Genomic DNA, 21610 nt, shown 5'->3' with positions numbered 1-21610 from the left:
ACCAGCTAGTGCTTCACAGCATGACCTGCTGAGAGTGGCACTAAACACTAATTGTGTATTTAAATCCTCTGTGTGTTTTGTTCCTCTTTATCCAAGAATACTGGTTAAAAAAATGTCTGAACAGAGAGCAGCCTGTTCATGTGAGGGAGAAATTATACATGGAAGGCATTGCCAAGCATGTAAAATTTGCCATACTGAGTCATTGAGGGTGACTTAGCTTTCTTCTTTTTTTTAAAAAAATTTATTTGTTATTTTTGGCTACGTTGGGTCTTCTTTGCTGCACGCGGGCTTTCTCTAGTTGCGGCGAGCGGGGGCTACTCTTCCTTGTGGTGCACGGACTTCTCATTGCAGTGGCTTCTCTTGCTGCGGAGCACGGGCTCTAGGTGCACAGGCTTCAGTAGTTGCGGCTCGCGGGCTTCAGTAGTTCTGGCTCGCGGGCTCTAGAGCGTAGGCTCAGTAGTTGTGATGCACGGGCTTAGTTGCTCCGCGGCATGTGAGATCTTCCTGGACCAGGGCTCGAACCCGTGTCCCCTGCCTTGGCAGGCTGATTCTTAACCACTGCGCCACCAGGGAAGCCCTAGCTTTCTTCTTAAATCTTTGGAAATTTCTTTTCCTCTAGAGAAGACAACCTGTGAGGCAGGTGATTATCCTGACAGTTTCTGGCATTGTATTCTGCTTTTTATTTTGGTATATTTTGCCACTGATTTTGAGTATAGAGTTGTAACTATTTTCTATAGTATTATTCATATTTGATCAGCATGCTATAATTATTTTTTAAAAATATGACAACTTAAAAGCTCTCTGTAAGGTTTGATTTCATTCAGGACAGATGATTTCTTTTGAACTACATCTCCAATCTTATAATGGTGATAATAGGTTTTACTAATAGAAATTTGTGTTAAGGTAAAATTTTTTCAGAATGCTAGTTACTAGAATTCATCAAACCAAAGCAGTCCTACTATGTGGTAGGCCCCAGACTAGGTTCTAGGGAAACGTATAAATTTAACACTATTTCTGTTCTCAGGGATCTTGCTGTTCAGATGGCATTTTGCAAAATGTGTTTTGCAGATACTAGTTAAATGAGATACCTTGGTCAAATAAATTGGAAAAATATTGCTTGCTTTGTCTCCAGTGATCTTAGAGAGTCTCATTGTATACAAGTATATTATTATGGGTAAGAGCAGTCCTACAGTAAAGAAAGCTCTTTACTAAAAGAACCCTTTAAAGAAAGCTCTTTGTATATGTTTATTTCAGGGTTTCTCAAATTCATATCACACAGAAGCTCTGTGCATGTGTAAAAGTTTTTAACATCTTGAGGACCCTTTGGAACAGCATCAGCCAATAGAACTTTCTACAGTGATAAAAATGTTTTATATCTGCGCTGTCCAATACAGCAGCCACTAGCCCCGTGTGGCTGTTGAGCACCTGAAATGTGGTTACTATGACTAAGGAACTGAATTTTTAATGTTATTTAACTTTAATTTAAACAGCCATATGTGGCTAGTGGCTTCCCTATTGGACATTGCAGCTTTGGAAGCTACTTTGAGAAATATTGATCTAAGGGTGTGTTTTACTTATTCATTCTACAAACATTAACAAGTTGATGGTGGTCACTGAGTAAAAGCACCCTTGTCTTTTTTTTTTTAACATCTTTATTGGAGTATAATTGCTTTACAACGTTGTGTTAGTTTCTGCTGTATAACAAAGTGAATCAGCTATATGTATACATATATCTCCATATCTCCCCTCTCTTGCGTCTCCCTCCCACCCTCCCTAAGCACCCTTGTCTTCAAGGAGCTCCTAGTTTGGTGGGGGCAGCAGGTACCCACTGTGTAATGATGGGTCTAAGGGGATTACTTGGAGCACCGAGAAAGGATTTCAGCTTTGGGTGGTGTCCTGGAGGTATCCTAGAGAATGAGTATGTGTATTGAAATTCACTTCCTATTTCAAAGTGGAGTTACTACCTATTCATTGCAGGAACAGTTCGTATGTCTCCATTCTTGTCCAGATAAAATCACCCTTGGTAGGAGTTGCAGGAGTAGAGTAACATGACCTCACTCGTGTCCATTCTTCTGCCCACCAGCAGTCAAACCTTGTACTATACGGTGGACAATGTGTGGCAGGTGAACATGAAACATGGCCCCTTTGAATACCCCCATATCATCTTCTTAGTGGGTTTATGCTGGTGCTATCAGTCTTAGTGAGTTTGATGGAAGCAGGGGGCACAGCGCCTGGTGTTACTGCCTCTGGGCTTGTGGAAGGCCTCTTGAAGGGGTTGAGATTTTAGGAGCAACTTTAAGTGTCTGTGTTTTGTTCCTCTCAACTGTGTTGTTCCTCTCAGACACCAGTTGTCTGAACTTTATCTTTCTTCTTTCCTTCCAGATGGTGTCCTACTCCTCCGTCCTCACAGCAATCAGCAAGGTATGACCATAGCCACTCACAAGCTAGATGGGGGATGAGGGGGACAGAGATGTGGTAGTGACAGATGGGGCCCCCCCTCCTTGACTGCTCTGATCGAGTGACCTCTGTGGCTGGGCGGGCAGCACAGCATGCCTCTGGCTGGCACGGCTGCCTTCCATTAGAGGGAGGGGGATCCTGGGAAGTGGGCACTGGCAATTAGGAGCCAATTTCCAATGTTGAAAGGCTGCCGAGTCTGAAACCTGGGGTTGGAGGAAAGATGAGCAGGACTCCTGAATGTGCCCGCTGCCTCACGTGTGAGACCGGGGGGTGACCGGGACACTCCGTCGCATCGCCACTGTTCTCTCCACAGTTTGATGACTTTTCCCGGGACCTGTGTGTCCAGGCTTTGCTGGATATCATGGACATGTTTTGTGACCGACTGAGGTAATGGCAGGGATGAGGAGCTCACAACCTTCCAGCGTTATCTTAGTGTAAAGGAGAAGCTCCCGGCATATAGGCTCAGACCACCTCTGTTGGTTCCCACACTTCTTCCCACCTGCTCGTCTGCACCCACCCGTCCACATCTTTTTCTACTTACTCCCTCAGGACTAAAGTGCCTCTTCTCTATTTGGAGTAGCTCATTTGAAATCTTACCCAGTGCAAGCCAGCAGGGCCGTCTTCCCCAGGACTTTGCAAGCTTCCCAACTTTCGTCCCTAGGAAGGGAGTGCCAGGCACTCTGGGGAACGCGGGTGTGGGTCGGATTTCAGCCTCTGGACCAAAGACAGATTTTGCATCCTTTCCCGGCAGCTGTCACGGCAAAGCGGAGGAGTGCGTCGGGCTGTGCCGGGCCCTTCTCAGCGCCCTCCACTGGCTGCTGCGCTGCGCCGCAGCCTCTGCACAGCGGCTCCGGGAGGGGCCGCAGGCCGGCAGCCCAGCGGCTGGTGAGAAGCAGCTTGCCATGTGCCTGCAGCGCCTGGAGAAGACCCTCAGCAGCACCAAGAACCGGGCCCTGCTCCACATCGCCAAACTAGAGGAGGCCTGTATGTCCCCTGGTTCCCTGAGCCCCACCTGTCCCTGCTCCCATAGCCGGTTCTTTAACTGAGAGGGGAGAGGCAGGATGCCATCCCACTTTTTTCCAGGAGGATCTGAAATCATCCCACTTCCTTTTTTTTCTCCCCATAAGCATTGCATACATCCCAGGGACTTGGGCAGGGTGGCACCCGAGCCAATCAACCAACAGGTATTTACTGAGCATTATTGTATGCCCAGCACTGTGCCAGGTGCTGGGGGTGGGGGCGGGGGGCTACCGAAGGGGCATGTGGCAGGGTCCCTGCCCTCAACAAGTGTACATGCTAGTGGGGAGCAAGGCTAGTACATAATATACATGGAAAACACGAGAGGACAAGACAGGCACACCATCCGTCGCTGTGTTTCTCTCCATGTTACTCATCTGAAAGCAAATAACTTTTGTGTTTGAGTGCTGCCTAAAACATCCCTTTAAATGCAGTACCTACCTGCTGCCAGGCCTGTTGAGCCATACGCCTCTCGACTCAAGTGCAGATATTAAATGTTGGAACCCTCCAGAGCCCGGGATCAGACAGATCACCTGGTGGGAGGGAACACGGGTATTTCTGGACATGGGACCTGAAGGCCACGGTCTTGCTGATGAGGCTTGGGACTACCTAAGGATCTCTTGTTCTCCAGTAACGAGAATGCTGGAATGGGTTACACCCAGGTCTTTAGGACCTGGTTGAAGAACTTGTTATAGAATTAGTATATTTATTACTTCTCAAAATATGGTTATTGGCTATGAAAAGTCCAGAGAGATGATCACTATGTAAAAATGGGCTGTGTTGACAGTTTATCTATTTAGAGCGCTTGACAAATGTTTATTGGCTGAAAAATGAATGAATTTTTAACTTAATTTTATTGGATCTCAGGTCTTATCTTTTTGTTTTTTTCCCCTATGCTACATGGAGGTTAATGGGCTAGTTGGTGCCATTATTCATCATTTGACCCTCTGGAAGTGTAACTAGGATAAGTGACTTATAAGTGCCAAACTATGTGGTATATAGACCATGAGTTCAGGCATTTAGGAGTAAGAGGTCAGTGGGTTGGACCAGTTGGGTAAGTTGTTAAAGGAGCTGGGGCTTGAACATAGACTCGCAGGATAGTGAGAGTGTGAGGGGAGAAGGTGAGTAGGAGGGGCTTTTCAGAGGGGAGAACAGCGAGAGCAAAGGCCCAGCCAGGGAGCAGGTGAACACAGAAGGCTGTTTAGGAATCCGGCTTGACTGGGGTGGAGAGCGGTGGCCGCTGGCAAGGCTGGCCCACTCTGGAAAAGATCTGTGGTCACCACCCTGTTCTGGCCACTGGACTGCAAGCCCCCTGGGCCTCTCTCTGTCACTGCCTGTCTTCTGCCGTACCTAGTCTCTGAAGTCAGCTGTGGGCGACCCCTAAGGAATCGGGCTTCTGGGAATCGTTTCTAGCGGCTTCATCATTGGTGCTCACCCCCATTCTGGAAACAGTGCATGCTGCCCTCAGGCCCCTAGCCTCCACGCCATCCTCGGGGGAAGCCTCCCTGCGTGGTTTTTGTGGGCCCAGGGGGGGCCAAGTCAAGGAGTTTGGGGCCAGTCTCTCTCTCTCCTCTGCTCCCCATCATTCTCTGCATTTTCTTTTCTCTGCCAGCCTCCTGGACTGCCATCGAGCATTGTCTCTTGAAGCTTGGGGAGATCCTGGCCAGTCTCAGCCACCCCCAGCTCCGGAGCCAGGCTGAGCAGTGTGGCACGCTCATTAGGAGGTACCTGCTCCCGGGGTGACCCGGTGAAGGGAGAGAGCAAAGGCCCGGGTATGGGTGGGAAGATGTGGCCTCCGGCCCTGACGCCTGTGCTCTCACCTCCTCTCTGACTCTTCCTCACCCCCCGCACGCTGTCCCCTGCGTGTCCCCTCAGCATCCCCAGTATGCTGTCCGTGCACTCTGAGCAGCTGCACAAGACTGGCTTCCCCACCGTCCACGCGGTGGTCCTGCTTGAGGGCACCATGAACCTGACGGGCGAGACGCAGCCCCTGGTGGAACAGCTGATGATGGTGAAACGCATGCAGGTGGGAGGCCAGGGCTGCTTCTCTGTCCCCAGGGCGGGCCGGCTGTGCGGGGGCGGGAGGGAGGATCTTCTGGTCTTTCAAGGGAGAAATAGGGTTTCTCCTAATTCGTGGTGGAACGTGCATGGTTCTGTCAGGTGGAATGGTTCTGCCATGTCACCTGCTGTCCCTGGTTCTTGCACAAGAGTCGGGGAGGTGCCTGTGCTGCCCGCCTGTGACCCACTGACCCCCAGGGGTCAGGAGACGGGAGGGTGGGGGGGCGCCCTCTTATGCTCTCCCTTGGGTCTTCCCACAGCATATCCCCACCCCGCTCTTTGTCCTGGAGATCTGGAAAGCCTGCTTCGTGGGCCTCATCGAGTCTCCTGAGGGCACGGGGGAGCTCAAGTGGACAGCTTTCACTTTCCTGAAGGTACCGGGGATGTGGGAGCCACGGAGAGCCAGTCTCAGGATGGTTCTCAGGAAGAGCGGAGACACCCTGGACCTTTGCCCCGCATTTCTCCCCGCTGACTTCATGCCCAGCTTGCCAGGTCCCCCAGCACAAGTTGCCCTTGGTGATTTTCCCTGAAGGTCCCAGGGCCGTTCAGCCTGCTTGGCAGGCCTCTGCCGTGTCTTGGCCCACAGGTGCTGGGAGCTTGGTCATCAGCCATGTTGGCACGGGGCAGCTCCGGGAGCCCACTTTCACTTAGAGCATTTCCTTGTTGAGCCACGGAAGTGAGGGGTTCCTGGGCCCTGCAGGCTGAGGGCAGCGGGCGCTTGGGTAGACGTCAGCTTTCTCATTTGGCTCTTTGAGTGCTTTCACTTCCAGGGCAGGAGTGTTCCTGTCGCAACCCAGAGCAGGGGGACGGAAGGGATGCCTTTCGTTCTGGGTGAAAGAGAGAAGAAATTGAGCTTCCTGTTTTTCCCCCTGCCTCACCCTCTAGATTCCACAGGTTTTGGTGAAGTTGAAGAAATACTCCCATGGGGACAAGGTAAGTTAAAGAAATGAGCTGGGGAGTTGGCATGGGAACGGGTGAATCCTTGTGACAGCTCTGGAGAAACAAGGGCAAGGGAAGGGTCACTTGGCCCTACCTGGGCGGTAGTGCGTCCTTGTGCTGGGGAAGGCTGGAAGCGGGGGCATCCCCTGAGCATCTGCGGGCATCCACACACAGAAGGCAGCCAGGCTGCTCCAGAGGCGCGAGTGCCCGAGAGGACCAGGGCCGAGGTGGCAGGGAGCAGCGATGCCCCATGCTGTCCTCGTCCAATCGCTGGAAGCCAGCAGTGGGCACGGCCGGCCTGTAGGCTGCTGTACCCAGCAGGGTGTCTTCGTGAGCCCGCATCACGGGCCATGGGTGGAGCGGAGGACCTGGAAGCCAGATGGCAGTTTCTGTCTCTTTGCAGGACTTTACCGAGGATGTCAATTCTGCTTTTGAGTTCCTGCTGAAGCTCACACCCTTGCTGGACAAAGCTGACCAGCGCTGCAAGTATGAGGTCCCCTGCTCACCTCGCTGTACTGGAAGGAGTTCTGGCTCTTCCCCTGCTCTTTGTGCCAGATCAGCACCAGGGGACCGGCTCCTTGCTCCTCCTCTCGGCAGGGGCAGGAGGCAGTAGCCCTGTGGTTGCCGAGCGCCCAAGCCCCTCTCCCTTCCCTCAGGCCCTCAAAATGTTCTTCACCCTAAAGGAGGGAGGATGTTGGGCAGGGCCTCACGTCTCCCCATTAATAATCCCTGCAGTATGCCTAGGCCCCCCATCATCTTTTTCCCTCACAGCTGTGACTGTACAAATTTCCTACTCCAAGAATGTAGCAAGCAGGGGCTTCTGTCTGAAGCCAGTACGAACAACCTCATGGCCAAGCGGTAAGTATGAGCTCCCGGGCTGGCCCAAGGGCCCCTTGACCACCCGCCTCATGTCCAGACTGGGCTGCTGGGTGCCTTTTCCCTCCTGTCGAGGGTTTGAGTGTGGGTGACGGGAACCACACCTAGGGTTACCAGGGACAGGAGACGCTGATTTCTGCAGACCAGGGTTTTGCACTGTTAGGGCTTTAACTCTCGCCTTCCTTTGTGATCGAAGTAGAAATTGTAAAACTTCCTTCAGTCTTAAATGAACTTTCAAAATAGATGTTAGGACTAGAGACGGTTTGAAGCAATTGCGATACTGGATGCACTTTCATAAGCATCACCGAGCCCAGCAGCGGTGCTTATGTGCTTCGCGCCTTCTCTGTGCCTCTGCTTCTGGGCCTGGACTAAGGAGCGTGTCAGGAATTCATCTCTGTTCCCTTACCTTCTCTTGTGGCCACAGCAAAGCAGACCGGGAGCACGCACCCCAGCTGAAATCAGATGAAAATGCCAACATCCAGCCCAACCCCGGGCTGATCCTCCGCGCGGAGCCCACCGTCACCAACATCCTCAAAGTGAGTGCGCTGTTCCCCTGCCACCAGGGGCATGCCTTCCCTCTTTCCAGTTTCCCTCTTCTTCCAGATAAGTAAATAGGCCACGGACCTCTCTCTCTTCTGGTTACTTTGGAAGTAGAGAAAGGGGGAAGTTGAGGGAAGCGCCCCTGGAAACAAGTGTTTGTTGAGCTTCACTGGTCAGCCAGGCGCTGTGGTGGGTGCGGAAACAACGCTGAATCGCACAGCAGAGACCTCGCCCATCCTGACTCCAGCGCCATCGTCCCAGTTTAGCTGAGAGGAATGGATCGGAGAGCAAAGAATTTAAGGAACGGATTTCCAGATTGGAGTCAGATGTCGATTAAATGGCAGGTCCTGGTATCCCGTTTAATGGAGACATGCAGAGAGAGAAACTGTGGCTAGGCTGTATCTGGGGGGTGTTCAGTGTCCTTCAGGACTTGATGTCCTGTCTTGTCCCCAGACAATGGATGCAGACCACTCCAAGTCCCCGGAGGGGCTGCTAGGGGTCCTGGGCCACATGCTGTCTGGGAAGAGCCTGGACTTGCTGCTGGCTGCTGCTGCGGCCACTGGGAAGCTTAAGTCCTTTGCCCGGAAATTCATCAAGTAAGGAAGCCTGAGCCCCTGACCGGGGTCTGGGAGGCATGTGTGAAGGAGGAGGTGGGGACTTCCCTGGTGGCCCAGTGGCTAGGACTCTGTGCTCCCGATGCAGGGGGCCCGGGTTCGATCCCTTGTCAGGGAACTAGACCCCACATGCCGCAACTAGGAGTTCACATGCTACAACTAAGAGTTCACATGCCGCAACTGAAAGATCCCGCATGCTGCAATGAAGATCCCGTGTGCCGCAACTAAGACCCGGCACAGCCAAATATAAATAAATAAATATTAAAAAGGAAGAAAGCAAAAAACAAAGGAGGAGGTGGCAGAATAAGGGCGAGGCACTGGGGTCTGAGTCTCCCCAGAGATGCCAAGACAGAGCATCCCAGCTGGAGACCTGGGGGAAGGGCCCATTCTCTGGACATGAAGTGCTGTTTTCTCTTCAGCTGAGGATGGAGTGGAGGTGTTTGGCAAGGTGACGAGGTGTTGAACAGCAGATGTGGAGGGATTGTGTTCATACGCACTTATTAATAAGGGACTCTCAAATTCTGCTGACTTTGTGGATTGACCTGGAATTTGATGTGTAGAAGGTTGTTCCATTCAGTGAGCCATTCTCTAGGCCTTGGAAATCTTTTAAAAATAGAGTTCTTGTTTCTGTAGCAATGGTGTTCCTTTTAAGTTGAACCCATAATTCAGACTCTAGTGGGCGGAGCCCCTGACCCCAGCCGCTGCCCAGCCCTTGCCCTGGTTGATGCGACCTGTCTCCATTCCTTCTGCAGTTTGAACGAATTCACGACACACCGCAGTGAAGAAAGCAGTAAGTCAGCTCCACACGCCCCCAGACCCAGTGGTGCTGAAGGAGGGGTGTGGAGGGAGAGAACAGGGGAGGGAAGCGAGCGCTTTTGCTCATCCCGGGGAGGCTGTGTTCTCCCCTAGGGATGGCTGACTGAAGCTTTTGGGGAGCCTTGAAAGAGGGTCATGCTGGGAAAAGCATTCTTCCCAAACCACCCTTTGTCTCTCTCCATCCCCTGTTACGATTTGGTCAGGTGTTGGGGGAAAGGAGGGTTCAGGAGTCTCTGGTTCCAAGGAAGGGATGATGTTCCAACTGAGACTCAAGAAAAGGATTCTGAGCCTCAGAGCTTTGAAGGAGCCACTCGGTCCCTGACCTTCCTCGAGGCAGATCCTGAGCCCCTCCCGACCCAGACAAGGCCTTTGGGCCCCTGCCCTAGGCTGGGGGTCAGCCTTTTCATCCTTCACAGCCAAGGCGGCCTCAGTTCGAGCCTTGCTCTTTGACATCTCCTTTCTCATGCTGTGCCACGTGGCCCAGACCTATGGCTCAGAGGTGAGTGACGGGGAGCAGTCAGGATTGGGGCACTTGGGACAAAGGGGAAGGTAACAACCAATAACTCTCTCCACCTCACACCCCTACCCCACCCCCTGTCAGTGTCCCAAGCCAGTTCTCCTGGCTGCAGAAATCAGATGCCCCCGCCCCAAGTCAATAGATGCCCCCTTGTCATGTCCTGAATCCTTCAGTTCCACACCCACCACTAGGTGGCAGCATAGCCCCTGTCTTTCTCCCTCAGATCAATTTGTCCCCAGTTCTTCAGGCTGGGAGCTGGGAAGCCACTGGGCAGGAAACCAGGTGCAGGGTGCTGCACCTCCCAACCCCCTCCTTTCTCAGGTGATCCTGTCCGAGTCAAACACGGGAGGAGAGGTGTTCTTCTTTGAGACCTGGATGCAGACTTGCATGCCCGAGGAGGGAAAAATCCTGAACCCTGACCACCCCTGCTTCCGGCCCGACTCCACCAAAGTGGAGTCCCTGGTGGCTCTGCTCAACAATTCCTCGGAGATAAAGCTGGTGTCAGTGGCCTGGGCGCCCACTCCAAGGGTGGTAGTGCGGGTAGGGCCCAGACCCTCTCCCTCAGCCCATCCCATGCCCCCCAGTGGTGATTTTCCTGCCATTCCCACCCTCTTGTAGGCAGATGAAGTGGCATGAAGCCTGTCTCAACATTTCGGCGGCCATCTTGGAAATCCTCAATGCCTGGGAGAATGGGGTGCTGGCCTTTGAGTCCATCCAGGTAGCCCCACCTTTCCAGCAGCCTTCTCTCTTCCCTGAGACTCAGAGGCAGTCTTCGATAGCTTGTTAGATTTCGTAACAATGAAAAGGCCCTTAATCCAGGAGCCTGTGTGTGGCTCTTGATCTTTCTGTAGTCATAGTCTTAGCTGCTCCCTCCCCGACAGGGAACTTGGGGAAAATCAAACTTGTGGTGAAAAGAGGCGTGGAACGTGGCCCTGGATCCCACTGCCGCGCTGAGCTGCCCACGGAGGCCAGGGCAAGTGGTGGCCAGGGAAGGGGAGAGGGTGGCCCCATCACCCTTTTCCCCTCCCCCAGAAAATCACCGATAACATCAAGGGGAAGGTGTGCAGCCTGGCAGTGTGTGCTGTGGCCTGGCTTGTGGCCCACGTGCGGATGCTGGGGCTGGACGAGCGTGAGAAGTCGCTGCAGATGATCCGCCAGCTGGCAGGGCCGCTGTACAGCGAGAACACCCTGCAGTTCTACAACGAGAGGTCAGTGGCCCACCCCCTCCCTTCTGGAACTCTGCAGGTCTGTCCTGAGAAGGCAGCGCCTCCAGAAACCACTCTCTTCCTCTTCTCTTACCTTCCCAAACGTGCCGCTCGCCTGTGCGCTCTCTTCCTCACTCACTCACGTTCTCAGTCACGTCTTCACTCACTGACTGAGCAACACTTAGTGTGTGTCTCTGTGCCGGGAGTGTTATTATCCAGCACCTGCTGTGTGTGCGCCAGAACTACAGACCCCACGTGGCGATGATTCCTGCCCTCAAAGAGCTCGAGTCCTGGGGAGCTGGCTTGCCAGAACGGAATGGTTATCTTAGCTCTGTCACTCTTAAGGAACTGTGAGCCCATCTGTAGATTTTATAGGCCTTGGGCCTGTCCACCCCCTCCCTGCCCTGCCCCTCCAGGCCCAGCTATCTTCTGTGCCATTTTCCTGCCTGGGCTTTTCGGGGACTTCGAGGACCTCCCTAGCGACTTCAGCTGTGTTGAGTTCAGTGGTGTTGGTTCATTTGCTCATCCAATAAGCTTTTTTAAAACAATATGGTAAAAACTACATAACATAAAGTTTACCACCTTAACCATTTTTAAGGGTACAGTTCAGTAGTGTGTTAAGTATATTCACACTGTGGTGAAACATATCCAGAACTTTTTCATCTTGTAAATCTGAACCTGGACCCGTTAAACAACACCCCTTCCTGTCCTTCCCCCAGCCCCTGGCAACCACCGTCCTACTTTCTGTTTCTATGAATATGACTTCTTTAGGTACCCCATGTAAGTGGAATCATATAGTGTTTGTCTTTTTGTGGCGGGCATATCTCACTTTGTGTAATGTCCCCGAGGTTCAACCATGTCATTGCGTGTGTCAGAATTTCCTTCCTTTTTAAGGCTGGACTGTATGTATATACTACATTTTGCTTATCCATCCCTTGGTTGATGGACACGTGGGTTTCTTTCACTTCTTGGCTTTTGTGAATAGTGCTGCTATGAACGTGGGCATGCACCAAGCAATGAGTTATGAGTGACGACCCACAAGGTAGCCATCAGGATGTCTTTTAAGAGAAGTGGAAACACTGAGCTGAAATGAGGTTGGGAGGATCTGTAAAATGACATCTCCTCTTTTTTCCCTCGCCTCCTCTTTATTCCTCCCCTCCCTCATCATCCTCCCCGCAAAAGTAATGGACTGTTTTCTATGACGTAATCCATTCTAAGCACCCTGACTCCTATCTGGGAAATCTGTGGCTCCATCATGCAGGTGGAAATAGTGGCCGTGAAAGTCATGGTGACTTTCCCAGAGCCACCCAGTGTTCCCCGAACGGTTAGCGCTCAGGCCCAGGCCTGCATTCACTGTCGAGGACTCTTCATGAGAAAATTCCTGGATATACACTTACATTTGCCCAGCTACCAACGGCCGGGAAAAGTCTTGTGGGGCAGCCCTTGGGCCCCTGTCCTGGAAGTAACAGTTACTTTGGGAGGAGGCCAAGGCTGGGTGGGGAACCCCCGCAGGCACTCAGCCTAGAGGGAAGTGATTGTATTTATTTATGCCAGAGGATTGTCAGGGCCCAGGCCTGGGGGATGGAGGAAGTTGGAGAGAGAGAGTGAGAGAAAGTATGAATATATTGCTAGAATGACCTGGGGGAGGCAAGTGCCCCCGCCCCCCGTAGGCTGGTGCCGGAGCAGGACTCATGGGGTCAGGTCTCCTAGGGGTTTGCAACTTCCCCTTGTCTCCTCCCTCAGCATAGAATGGGGTTAATTTGGTATTCCGAGTCCTGGGAAGAGTCGGGCCTGCATGTTCCTGCCCCCACCCCAGCTATTGAACCTGCTGCTGCCTGACCCACAGGCCCTCCCGCCTCCCTCCTCCCATCAGGGTGGTGATCATGAGCTCCATCCTGGAGCATATGTGTGCGGACGTGCTGCAGCAGACGGCCACACAGATCAAGTTCCCGTCCACGGGCATGGACACCATGCCCTACTGGAACCTGCTGCCCCCCAAGCGACCCATCAAGGAGGTGCTGACGGACATATTTGCTAAGGTGCTGGAGAAGGGATGGGTGGACAGTCGCTCCATCCACATCTTTGACACCCTGCTGCACATGGGAGGCGTCTACTGGTTCTGCAACAACCTGATTAAGGTACTGGGGTCGGGGGTGGGGGTGGGGGTGGGCTGGGGGGAGCAGGCGTCCTCAGACTGCCGGAGACAGCTGAGAAGACGCCTGACAGGACCAAGCGTGGTCTGGTCCTCTGGTTTCCCAACCCCCAGCCCAGTCGGCCGGGCTTCTCTGCAAGGCCCACTGAATGCAGAGAAGATTCCTTGGACTCCAGAGGCCGGTCCTCGCCTCGGGAGCTCCTGGGGTCTGAAGGGAGTTGCAGGACGTCATTGGCCACGTTGAGGGCCCTCAGCTCCTCGGTCCTCCTCTGGCTTGTCCATCCAGGAGCTGTTGAAGGAGACGCGCAAGGAGCACACGCTGCGGGCGGTGGAGCTGCTCTACTCCATCTTCTGTCTGGACATGCAGCAAGTGACCCTGGTCCTGCTGGGCCACATCCTGCCTGGCCTGCTCACCGACTCCTCCAAGTGGCACAGCCTCATGGACCCCCCTGGCACCGCTCTCGCCAAGTAGGATTTTGTGGAGAGCCTTAAGTCCCCCCAGCCCGGAGTGGGGCACCCTGCCTGGGCCACCCAGGAAGCCGGGCTGTGGGGAAGCCCTGTCGGGTGGGGCCTGATCAGCATGGGCACAGAAACCGCGTTGGGGCCTCTTTGATTTTACCCCCTTTTCCTGGACCCCTTTGCCAGGCTGGCCGTCTGGTGTGCCCTGAGTTCCTACTCTTCCCACAAGGGGCAGGCGTCCTCCCGCCAAAAGAAGAGACAGCGTGAAGACATCGAGGTAGGATAGGGGCCCCTTCCCCTGTTCATCGCCCTTGTGCTTGTTCAGCAGATGTTCACTGAGCCTCTTCTGGTAAGAGGCGCCTTCTCGGGCACAGGCAGCCAGGCATGGTCCCTGCCTCTGGGCCACTGTGTCAGGGGTGACTGTGTGGGAGGGTCTCTCCCTAAGGTAGTGGGAGGGGCGAGGAGAGGGAAGCTGACCCCCTGGAGATGCTGCCTGCGGCCTATGGGGGCTTGACTCCGACCTGAGCTCCAGCCCTCTTCCCAGTCCTGGCAGATTTGGGGATGCAGCTGTGGGTAACAGTGGCTCTCCTGCCCCCCAGGATTACATCAGTCTCTTCCCCTTGGATGACATGCAGCCCTCGAAGCTGATGCGGCTGCTGAGCTCCAATGAGGAAGATGCAAATATCCTCTCGAGTCCCAGTGAGTGTGTGGACAGGGGCCGGGCGGGCTGTTTCCTTTCCCGGGAACTCACTCCTTCTGAGAGCTGCTCTGCATCTCGCTGGCTGGTCAGAGAGGCTGTGGTAGGAGTCTGCCCCATTCTGTCCCCTACAGCTGCTCTGTCTCCTATCCTCGAGCGACCAAAGGTTGCTGTGGATCACTCCCTAAGGGCTGAAGCTCTTCTGCCCAGATCCCATCCCAGCCCGGGGTGCATAGTTGACCCTTCCGCACTCCTCACGGCGATGAGTTCAGTGCCTTGGGCACAGTCTGTGCCACTGACTCACAGCTCTGGCCTTCCTTCCCCTGAAACAGGCCCCGAGGCCTGGGCTGGTACTTGGGGCTGCTTCCCACTCTTCCTGCCTGGAGAGCACCCTGACTCCACCTGCTTCCTTGGATGTCATCGCCTCTCCCTGCTAAGGCCTCTTCCGTGGCATTTCATTTTTCCTGTTTCCAGAGATTTCTCCTGAGCCTAGAAGTTTCTCTGAGGTCTTTTAGGGACTAGGGGACCAATTGTGCACTTGAACAGAGGAAAGATGCTATGACCTTTGGCTAGTTACTTAGCAAATCTTAGTCTCAGCTTCTTTGTCTATAAAATGGAGACGTGAGGATTGGCGGTTTCAGCCATATGCAGCCCGCAGATTGGCACCTGGCGGTGCTGACCAGATGGTAGTTCTTCTCTCTTACCTGCTTGTGGGGAAGTCTGTATTTGGGGCCCGTGTGACTGGACCCAAGCATCTTCTCCGGCCGGGCCCTCCACCCCCGACAGGTGAGGGCTCCCGTGGGCGGCGGTTTGGAACGCAGGAGGCCGTTTCCTCAGTGCTCCCTCGCTTGCCCCACAGCGGACCGGTCCATGAGCAGCTCCCTGTCGGCCTCCCAGCTCCACACGGTTAACATGAGGGACCCGCTGAACCGAGTCCTGGGTGAGTCCTCCCACCCCTGCTCCTGACCCTCCTCCCCTCGGCCCTCCGTCTCCCCTGATTGCCAGCTCTCCTGTCTCCCCCGGGCCCCCACCTCGTCCCTCTCTGGCTCGCCCCCAGCTTTCCTTTGTACTTTCTCTCTTTGACGTCCGCATTTGGGGGGACACCCTTAGCACTTCTTTCTTCTCCCAGAATCTGACCTCTTCGCAAACCCTTCTCACGGAATCCTTCTCCTTCCCCCGCCACCCTTTCCTCACAGCCAACCTGTTCCTGCTCATTTCCTCCATCCTGGGGTCTCGGACCGCCGGTCCCCACACGCAGTTCGTGCAGTGGTTCATGGAGGACTGCGTGGGCTGCCTGGAGCAGGGCGGCCGAGGCAGCATCCTGCAGTTCATGCCCTTTACCACCGTGAGTGCCGCGCCCCCGGGCCCGCCGGCCCGCCCTCCAGCTCAGAGCGGGTCAGCAAGTCTCAGGAGAGCTTAGGGTCCGGCGGCCGGTAGGGAGGGCTCCTTCCTCCTGGGCATCGCACCCACCATTACCTTGCTGAGCAGCTGTCTGTCTGTCTGGCAGGTATCGGAACTGGTGAAGGTGTCAGCCATGTCCAGCCCCAAGGTGGTTCTGGCCATCACGGACCTCAGCCTGCCCCTGGGCCGCCAGGTGGCTGCCAAAGCCATTGCCGCCCTCTGAGGGGCTTGGAGTGACCGCAGGGGCTGGCAGGGAGGGTCCCAGCCCCGGGCGCCTCAGAAAAGGACGTGTGGAAAGATGAGACATCATTGCTCATATCCACATGATGTAACCGCCCTCGGTCGGTTTCCAGATCTTTCCCTTGCTCCTGACTTCTGACCTCTAAGACAGCTCCCAGTTTCTTTCATAATTTCCTTCCCCACTGCCAGTACCTGATGCGTGTGAGCAGCCTGGTTCCTTGACTCAGGGCGGTCTCACTGCAGCCCTCCCGCCCGACCCCTGTGCGCGCCTCCCGCTTCCAAGGGTGGGTTTACCTCCGGGGAACTTGATAGGTGCAGGGTATATGTGTATATATGTATTATCTCTTTTTACACGAGGTGTGTTCACCTCGGCTGGCTTGTAAATAAAGACCTCGTGGATCCCTCTGTGCCTGTTGGTGCTGTGGGTGCCTGTGTGCAATGGGGGTGGGGAACGCTGTCTCCGCGCCTTGGACCCGCGCAGTCCGTGGTGGAGGGAGCAGGAGGGTGCCCAGAGGAGGGCTGGGCTCAGGCTCCCTTGTTTGTGCACTCAGTAGGGGCGGGGCAGGGCGGCGGGAGCAGCTTCCCTTCCTCATACCTGCCTGCCGCTTCCCCCCACCTCGCCAAGTCAGACTTACTCTGAAAAGGGAGAGGTTTTGGCTAAAGGCCCCGCTGGTGCTGGGGTAGGGTGTCCTGTTCTGATGTTCCCCAGCCCGGCCAAGCCCCACCCAGCGTCTGACTGGCCCGGAGCTGGATCTTTCCTCTCCAGAAGAGGACTGGGGGTATGAGGGGTGAGGGGCTGAGGGATGAGGGGGGATGAAGGCAGGAACTCTGTTTAACCCTTCTTTGCCTGCTCGTCTCCAAGCCCCGTTTCTTCAGGACCAACTAGAGAGGGGGGGACCCTGAGCCGTGCAGCTTGGGGTTCTAGCCCCACTCAGCCCAACCCTGCTTCTAAGGAACCAGATGGGGAAGGGAAGTGGGAAGTGACTCAGGAGCTGAGGATGGGGAAGTCTTGGGAGGGGACCTGGGGACTGGTTGGCCATCTGGACGTCCTTGGTCTGGTGGTGGCAGCCTGGAAGCATACGTGCGTCTTCAGCTGAGAGCACAGAGAGGTTTGTCTTGAACCTGTGCTGTGAAGCGCCCCTCCGGTCTCCCCAGGTGTGAGCTCAGGCCTCTTCAGCCCATGAGGCCCGAGACAGGTAGGAAGGCTGCGGGCTCCCTGCCAGATCAGAGGCAGTGCTTGACGAGGGACAGAAGTGCAGAGCCTGGAATTTGGGGTCCAACCCAAGCTGTCACCTTGACCTCAGCTTCCTAATCTGTAAAAGGCCCTTCATAATTCTATCTTTGTGGGCAGCTGTGAGCATGGATGGGTGAAGGTTTATGGAAGATGGTAAACTGAAGCCCTGTGCACATGTTAAATCCTCCCTCACTTCAGGCCCGTGTCCATCTGTGTCTGGACTGTTGAGCCCCCCCGTCCCCCTCTCCCAACCCTACTCTCTCCTCTCCCGGTACGGGTGACCCATCTGCCTTCTGTCCTCCCTGCTAGGCGGTGGCTCCACGAGGGCAGGGACCACGCCTGCCTTGTTCACTGCCGTGTCCTAGCACCCGGCCCAGTGTCTGCACCCAGTGGGTGCATCTCCTCTTCCCCTCCTTCGGGCCTCGCCCTCCATTCAACTCCCCGCCCGTGACCCCTGGCCAGGCACCAGCTGGACTCAAGAAGGAGGAAGGACATTTACTGGAGACAAACACTTTATTACCGTGAAGTTTGGCTACAATGAGAAAGTGGGGGCTGAGGGGGAAGGTGAACAGTCGAGCGTCCCTCTCACACCCCGTCACACGAGCCCCCTCATCTTTTCCCTCCCACGTTCCCAGTCCCACCCAGCAAGGCAGAGACACGACTGCCCAGCCTGAAAAGGAGTCAGAATCCCGACCCTGACCCCGGCGGGGTGGGGCAGGCGCCACTAGCCTGATGGTGTCTGTAGCGCATCCAGAAAAACAAGAGGCGTCGCTGATGCCTGGGCTCCCCACACAAGGAGTCAAAATGTGCCCCAAAAAAATCTTAAAACGATTCCCCAGCAAATTTGCGGGACCCCAGGGTCAAGCGTCCCGGCTCCGGCTGCCTCTGATGGGCTTCGTGCCCGAGGCAAAGGGGACTCAAGGGAAGCAGCCAAGTCAGGCCAGAGCCAGGGGTGCAAGGACCCAGTTGGGGAACACTGCTGTTTAAATATTAAACAGGGCTGTCTCATCTCCCACGTGGGAGACTTCCCGATGATTCCAAGGGCCCCGAGGTAGGCACCCTCAGGGTAGGGGTTCGCTATGGCTCTCCCCAGAGCCCACCACGGGGCCAGGCAGGGAGCAGTCACAGGAAGTAATACTTGGTATTTACCAACTCCCTCCCAGTCCAGGGGACGGGAAGACGGGAGTTTTTCTCCCTGCTACAGGCAGGAGAATGAAACTTGGAGGTGCAGGGAAGGACCCAGGAGTCTGGGGCTCCTTTCTGTCTTCCCCGTCTTTAAATACTAGGTTTAAATAAGCATAAATATTAAATAGAGATAAATACACTGGAGGGGGAGGGCTTTGCTCAGGGCTCGGCCAGGTAGCGCAGGACACGGTATGCGAGCTCCAGGAAGCTCTGCAGCTTGGAAGCAACCAGGACCCCTCCTGCCCGGCGCTGGAAGGCCGAGGTGAAGGTCGGCATGGGGCCCTGGGTGGGCTGTACGGCAGGGGCCACCCCCAGGTCTTCCATCTGTGGGGGAAGATGAGGTCAGCAATCAGGCCCTGCTGAGTGGGTAGTTAGCACAGGGAGGAAAGGCGAAGGGCTGATGGGCTGCAGACGATCCAGGGTTCATGGTGAAGCCAGGACCGAACCCAGGTCTCTTTAAGGTCCAGTGACCCCGCCTCATGCCCTCAACTAGGGGGGATGGGGGAGGGTCCTGGGATGAGGTGGTAGCTCCCTACATCCAGCCCACCGAGAATGTTCCTGCCCCAGCCCTAGAGAACTCCGGGGTCCCCAGGCTGGCAGCACCACCTTTGAGGACCGGCTCGGTCTGGGCCCCTAACGCTTGCTGCTCCCGAAGAGACTCACCTGCAGCCAGATGTTGGTGGCAAAGTCGGTGACGTCCAGCTGCAGTATGTCCAAGGTGGGGGCCAACTCTGGGGAGATCCCCGCCAAGGCCTGCAGGAGGCCCTGGTAGAGGAAGAGGCCGCCGTGCAGCTGGCTCAGGCAGCCTGTCTGGGAGATGGGCTAGGAGTCAGGAGACGCTGCCTGGGCTGCTCCCCTCAGGGCCCCAGCATGGAGCCTGGAGGACGGGGGAGCCTTCCAGGTCATCCTTTCCCGCCCGTCCCCTCATCTCCCTTCTCCCCTCCGGACACTCACCAGCTGCAGGGCCTGGCTGGAGCAGCTACTCAGGGAAGCCTGGGGGATGCCCAGAGAGTGCCCAAGCAGCACCAGCTCCTCAGGGTGGCACAGCTTGTGGGTGGTACACTGGGGATGGGAAGGATGCTGAGTGAGGGGCACTGGCAGAGCCGGGCGGCTCCTTCCCGAGTGCCCCCATCTCTCCACATCCACATCTTCCCCTCCCTCCACGTCCTGCCAGGCTTCTCAGCCCCGTTCCTCCGTCCAAGCCCCCAGCCAGCCCCTCCCAGCACTGTCCCCTAGGGGTGCTTCCCCCAGTTCCCCACCAGCCGCCCAGGGCTCTGCCTCTCCTAATGTTCTCCCATTTCCCCTGAGTCTCTCCTCTCCCATCCCATGTCCCTTCCTGATGCCGTCTTCCCCACGGTTCCCTTTGCTTCCCTCTGCTTCTCTCTCTCCCCTCAGCTCTGCCCTGCGCAACTTCTTTCCTCCCTGCCCCCTGCTGCAGCATCTCTATCCCCTCCCCGCCCCTCCGCAGGCTGCCCTCACTCACCAGCCTCTCCTGCAGCTCGGTGCCATCAGCCTGGATTTTCCTCACTTGCTCTAAGCACTTAAGCAGGAAGCTCTGGGGCAGGGAGCTGGCAGGGCCGAGGGGAGTGGCTTCTTGCACCATCCAGAGTGCACTGTGCCAGAGCAGCAGCTGCAGGGCTGGGAGCAGACAGGGGCTCAGGAGACGTGCAGACCTTTCTGGGAGCCCAGGGACCCTGCCCTCTGCCACTACGGCCCCCGCAGCTCTCCCCTCCTGGGGCCCGGACACTCACCCATCAGCTTCATGGGGCTCTGGGCAGCAGGTTCAGCCGGGGGTCTGGATGGGTCTGTAGGTTCTGGGTTCTGTCAGGGACCAGGTCCAGGGGCCTTTATACACAAGCCCATGGAGGCCTGGGAGGAAATTACCTGGTGCTGCGACTAAGGCTTAGTAATAACTTCCCAAGATTTATGCAAATTTGGTGTCCAGGACAATGCAGGGGGGTTGGGACAAAAAAAGTGTTTGCGAAAGTTTTGTGAAATTGTGGAATCTCTGATTCTTCTTTGACGTCTTGCCCCCATCAAACTCCCTTCCTCCCCTCAGCCCCACCCAGGTCTGAATTGCCCCAGAGTGTTTGAACTGAACCGCTGAACAAAAGCTGAGCCAATGATAAAAGCCAGGGAGGCTGGAGTCTGGTCGAGCCTAGGGAAGAGGCAGGCCTAGGCCTCGGGGCCCTCCCTCCCGCCCTCCCCTGGCACATCTCCTGGATCAGCCCCATTTGCCACTCTCCTTTGGGATTCTCAAGCCACCTGCTCCCGAGGCCACCAATTCTGAAAAGGAAGAAACTAGTTGCCCTATTTCTATCCCCCCAATTCCCAGAGGCTGCCTCTCTGAGTGCCCTCTTGAGGGGCCAGGGGCCTGAGATAGGAACACTGGGGTCTTGCCTCCTGCCCCCACCCCACATGTTGAGTGGCATCATCCTGGTTCCTGTGCCGAACTGGTTAGCTGGGAACTCCCCAATCCCCCCCATGACTCATTCCTTTAAGCCCCCGGAATCCTGGCAGAGACCAGAGGAAACCGGATGTCTGTCCCGAATGAAGCAAGACCCTTTGAGACTCTCGGTTCAGGTTCACCTGACCTTGCCCTTCCTCCTCCTCCCGCCCACACTGCCCCTCCCCCCTAGTGTCGCAGTGCTTTGGAGTTGAGGGTCTGGGACAGGTGGCTTCCCTGGCCAGGTTCACTGCCAGCGGGCATGTGTGTGCTGCCCTGAGTGGAGAAGGGCTAGGGTGAGAAAGAAGAAACCACCCCCGGCTTCAAACCCGAGAACCACGTACTGTTAGCGCTGGAAGGGACTTTGGAGCCCGTTCCAACCCTGTGAACCGGGCCAGTGAGGGAAGAGGCTTGCCCAAGGTCATGGGTAGCAGAGTCAGAGTTAAAATCCAGACCTCTGCCTTGGGCCTGAGAGTTTTCCACAGGCCACTGGGCCTGCCTGGGGAAGTCTGACCAACCGCACCCAAGACTGTCACGTTCTGTCCCAACAGAACGTTGTTCTACCCCACGATGGGCCAGAACAGAGTCTCTTCGGATGAGGAGTGGGTGTGTCTGACTGGGCCCGGCCATCTCTGGGGTGGGGGTGCCCCCTGGTGGCCACAGCTGGCAGGGCCTTCACCTGTTAATCAATTCACGTCCTGCCTCTGGTCCCTGGTCCTGAGGGGCAGCCCTGGCCTCCAACTCCACCTTAGGCCAG

At 55.7% G+C, this 21610-nt stretch overlaps 2 protein-coding genes across 8 annotated transcripts in view; one reads left to right on the top strand and one right to left on the bottom strand.

Annotated features, from left to right (window-relative positions):
• Positions 1-16393, top strand: part of MED24 (mediator complex subunit 24) — a 32089-nt gene extending 15696 nt beyond the window's left edge. For 4 of the 7 annotated variants that reach the window (XM_082373456.1, XM_082373457.1, XM_082373454.1 and 1 more), the window contains exons 4-27: positions 2383-2421; positions 2771-2844; positions 3209-3441; positions 3585-3641; positions 5087-5198; positions 5350-5500; positions 5793-5906; positions 6418-6465; positions 6875-6957; positions 7243-7329; positions 7772-7883; positions 8341-8483; positions 9254-9291; positions 9704-9816; positions 10156-10334; positions 10453-10552; positions 10867-11042; positions 12913-13177; positions 13478-13659; positions 13837-13927; positions 14250-14349; positions 15207-15287; positions 15544-15692; positions 15855-16393. In XM_082373456.1, coding sequence (XP_082229582.1) covers positions 2383-2421; positions 2771-2844; positions 3209-3441; positions 3585-3641; positions 5087-5198; positions 5350-5500; positions 5793-5906; positions 6418-6465; positions 6875-6957; positions 7243-7329; positions 7772-7883; positions 8341-8483; positions 9254-9291; positions 9704-9816; positions 10156-10334; positions 10453-10552; positions 10867-11042; positions 12913-13177; positions 13478-13659; positions 13837-13927; positions 14250-14349; positions 15207-15287; positions 15544-15692; positions 15855-15971 — 2844 coding nt within the window. In that variant the 3' untranslated portion in view covers positions 15972-16393. The remainder of the gene's footprint in view (positions 1-2382; positions 2422-2770; positions 2845-3208; positions 3442-3584; positions 3642-5086; positions 5199-5349; positions 5501-5792; positions 5907-6417; positions 6466-6874; positions 6958-7242; positions 7330-7771; positions 7884-8340; positions 8484-9253; positions 9292-9703; positions 9817-10155; positions 10335-10452; positions 10553-10866; positions 11043-12912; positions 13178-13477; positions 13660-13836; positions 13928-14249; positions 14350-15206; positions 15288-15543; positions 15693-15854) is intronic. The other 3 variants (XM_082373458.1, XM_082373460.1, XM_082373459.1) reach the window with 3 other exon arrangements.
• Positions 16394-18050: 1657 nt separating this feature from the next.
• On the bottom strand, positions 18051-21412 carry CSF3 (colony stimulating factor 3). The gene is made up of 5 exons (XM_082373535.1): positions 20159-21412; positions 19891-20045; positions 19362-19469; positions 19071-19217; positions 18051-18731 (listed from the first exon to the last, which is right to left on the bottom strand). Exons 1-5 carry the CDS (start codon positions 20169-20171, stop codon positions 18567-18569), a joined length of 588 nt encoding a protein of 195 aa, XP_082229661.1. The 5' UTR covers positions 20172-21412; the 3' UTR covers positions 18051-18566.
• Between the last annotated feature and the right edge of the window lie 198 nt (positions 21413-21610).

The sequence above is a fragment of the Balaenoptera borealis genome (genome assembly GCF_965194805.1).
Source record: "Balaenoptera borealis genome assembly, chromosome: 20".
Taxonomy (NCBI): Eukaryota; Metazoa; Chordata; class Mammalia; order Artiodactyla; family Balaenopteridae; genus Balaenoptera; species Balaenoptera borealis.
Note: the sequence above shows the minus strand (reverse complement) of the source record. Positions and strands in the feature narration are given on the sequence as shown.

Excerpts from the sequence above, each read along its gene's own strand:
- CSF3 (XM_082373535.1), bottom strand. Across the intron at positions 19,470-19,890 it reads CCGAGCTGCAGGAGAGGCTG|TGTACCACCCACAAGCTGTG; the intron begins GTGAGTGAGGGC and ends TCCCATCCCCAG. Across the intron at positions 18,732-19,070 it reads CCACCAACATCTGGCTGCAG|ATGGAAGACCTGGGGGTGGC; the intron begins GTGAGTCTCTTC and ends CTTCCCCCACAG.